The following is a 3,447-nucleotide window of genomic DNA, read 5'->3' as shown; positions in this document are numbered from 1 at the left end:
CCCCCCCCCCCCCAACCCCCGCCCCCAGTCACGCAAAATACACCCATAAAATATTTGGCCAGTGACAGGCCCTAAACCAGAAACATCGTGGTAGACAAAATTTAGATCACTTAGGAGGCGGGCTTAGGACCCTGCCTTTCAAGTTCAACCCTGGCTGAGAGGGATAAATATCACTTAGAAAGACCAAAATATTCAATAAAAAGTTTCTCCCCACTTGGGAACTGAACTCGAGTCTCCTGCATGAAACCACGAAGCACCTACAGGCTACTCCTCAGACTCTGTTACCCTGACTGAGATCCTCATGTTTCCATACATGTACAGTGGAATCCTGTTATAACGAGAGGGAGGGGACAGGTGCAATATGTCCGTTATAGCAGGATTCTCGTTACAAGGGATCCAGTAATAAATTCAAGGGAAATAGTAAAGTAGGCCTAATCTATGAGTTTGGCGTTCTGTTTATTCCTTTTTGTATTTCCCCTGATGATGATTTGTTCAACATGATCTCAATGTCGTACTTTATAAAAATTCGAATCAGGTTTCTTTCTCTAGCACTAGCAATGTTGACAAATCGGCGTTGATGATCAGAAAGAAGGAGCTCTGGCTCTAGGCTAAATCGCCCGATGTGTCGTCCCCCACCCCACCACACACTGTGATGCGTTGCATCTGCTCGTGCACGTCACACATTCACTCCATCCATCTATCACTATCACAGCATTGTGACCTCTCCATCCCGCACCAGAGAAGTGAGAGGCACGGTAGATCTATGCATAATCTAGACTGGGCTGGCCTATCACGCGATGCGTTCTGCTTGTGTCTGCGCATCCCACACACCCTCTCTACTCAGTTGCTCCGACCTTCAATGTTGGTTCGTGTGGGCTCTCCCATTCTTTGTTTCGCTGGATCACCGACAACTTTCTCAACTGGCGAGGTTTTATAATGTTTAATTGGTCTGTGCGCTGTGCACAGCAGCATCAATATTACGTTATAACCGACTCGCATGACGGTCTGATCGCGCAATAGCAGTACTTTATTTACAAAGATAAAGAATAAAAAACAACGGGGTTTTAGAATAGTGTCTTTATAACAGACTTCTCGTTGTTTCAGGACTCGCCTTAAGTGAACTCCACTGTATAACTTTTGGCAAGTAGTTGCTCTTTTGAGAAATTTGCTTCTGCTTGAATTAAGAGATGCGATAGGATAAGATAATACTTTATTTTCCCGGAAGGGGGGGGGGGGTGGTTCTTGGCTGTACAGGAGCAGTATAAATACATGCTGGTGTACACAGAAATTAAATTATAATATATAATATAATATGGCTCTCAATAAAATTCAATCCGAAGAGAAAAGTAGAGCTGACAATAATGCACATATCACATCAGATGCATCAGTCAACCACATGCAGGAATTTATCACAGACCTTTAGTGTTAAACAGATACATGAATAAATATTCAAAACAGCAATACACATTGATGTTCATTCCGACAGTTGTCTTATTATGCTACAGGGTAAGAAACTTCTTTTACATCTTTCTTTCTTTGTTCATACTGGTACGTATCTGCCGCTGCGTGATCTTACAATTGGTGTGGAAAGCAAGGGATGTGACTGATCGTTTATAATGCTGTTTATCTTTTTTATACTTGTGATCTTATACATTTCATCAGTCCTATTGTAAAAAGCTTCGGCATACTTACAGATGAGGTGCCTGCCACTCATGGAACCGCTTAACATAGAGCAGGTCCTTCTCATGCATGTCTACTTCATGGAACGTCACACGAATCCGGGCATTCTTGGGCACCTGGGAACAAAAATGTTATTTCCACACAAACCCTGCACCACCAATAGGAGTAGGCTTCGGCCGCCACCCAAAATTCAAATTTTCATAGCAACTGAAAATGTTTAATGTGTCCACCGCGCTCATATGACCTAATGCAGTTGCGAGCATCGTGAAACCGACCCTACACCCTCATCGTTAAAAGTAGGAGATAGGCTGTTTCAACCCTTACTGTCGGAACCGACCCGGGCCGAAAAGTATTCTCAATTTAAAAGAATCTCCCGGCATGGGAATCGCATGGACAAAATGGCGATTATTAATGGCGAGGGATAAGCAAAGCAGACAGAAACAACAAGTGGCGCCCTCCGTCCACCACCATAATTTTCTCCACATGTATGTAAAATGAAGTATATATATATATATTATATATATATATATATATATATATATATATATATATACATACATATATGCGGGTGTTTGTCTGTGTGTGTTTCTCTGTGTGTATGTGTGTGTGTGTGTGTGTGTGTGTGCTTGTGTGTGTGCTTGTGTGTGCATGTATATGCATTTGTGTGTGTATGTGTGTGCGTGTGGGGGGGGGGGGGGGGGAGTGTGGATGCATTTATGTATATGGTATATAAATGAACAAAGTAGGATCACAGAAGGCAGAAAAGATATTAGAAGCAAGTAAGGATACGTCTCTTTGCACACGATTTTTTTCTCGTTTTTGTTTTGTTTTGTTTTGTTTTTTTGTTGTTTTTTTTGTTTTTTATTGTTGTTGTTTTATAAACCAGTGAATACGAATAAATTTAAGAAGTATTGATAAAATTCGTGTTGCAAGAATTTGACTTCCGGACAGAAGCATGTATGGCTTTTTATAGGCTAACCCCACAGTCTATTTGTTTCGATTGCTTGTCGATTATTAAAATTTCGTTTCCTAGAAGGGAGGTGGGGTGGTAGGGAGAAAAAAATAATTCTTGTTTGTAGATGTGAGTTAGAGATCTGTGTCAAAGGAAGAGGCACGTAGGAAAAAGTGGTTTGAAAATGGTGATGAGGAAAAGGAGGAGGAGGGGTGGGGGTAAGATAACGAGGAAGAGAAGGACGAGGGGAAGAAAGAGGATGAGGAGAAGAAGGGGTGATAAGGAGAAGGAGGAGGTAGAGGAGGAGAAAGTGGACGATGACGACAGCACGAGGAATACGATTGCGAGGAAGGTGATGATAGAGGTTGCAGGTCTTGTTCTGTCCGCCGGCTCTGGGTGAAAAGCCGGGAGTCATAAATACTGAAACAAACCTGGAAAGAGTAAAAACACCTTCTGTTGGGATCTCGCCCCGAACTAGATCGTGGCGTCTTGACTGTTTCTGCTCTGTTGATCCCGTCCAGTTTGATAATCTTGTTGCAACCTGAAACAGCAACGCTTCGTGTTTTATTTCTTCATTTTCGTTTACTTGAAAATGCGTTACGCCTCCGCCAACATTATTCTGTTTGGCCCCTTTTGTAGGCAGCCTCGCCAACCCTGGCTCAGTGGGATGAGGCATTCAACTGACAGACGAGGATACCCTAACTTAACCAAATATATTTCTTTTAAATCTTTCTAAAGCAGGACTTGGCGAATCCCATTTTATCTATCTATCTATCTATCTATCTATCTATCTATCTATCTATCTATCTATCTAT

General features: G+C 42.1%; 1 protein-coding gene across 1 annotated transcript in view; it reads right to left on the bottom strand.

The window, feature by feature from the left end:
* Positions 1-3,447, bottom strand: part of LOC101848075 — a gene marked incomplete in the record, with an annotated part of 72,142 nt that overhangs the window by 26,808 nt on the left and 41,887 nt on the right. Inside the window, 2 exon segments of the mRNA XM_005108656.3 lie at positions 1,693-1,796; positions 3,064-3,173. Of these exon segments, the coding sequence (XP_005108713.2) occupies positions 1,693-1,796; positions 3,064-3,173 (214 nt within the window).

The sequence above is a fragment of the Aplysia californica genome, unplaced genomic scaffold (assembly GCF_000002075.1).
Source record: "Aplysia californica isolate F4 #8 unplaced genomic scaffold, AplCal3.0 scaffold00706, whole genome shotgun sequence".
Classification (NCBI taxonomy): Eukaryota; Metazoa; Mollusca; class Gastropoda; order Aplysiida; family Aplysiidae; genus Aplysia; species Aplysia californica.
Note: the sequence above shows the minus strand (reverse complement) of the source record. Positions and strands in the feature narration are given on the sequence as shown.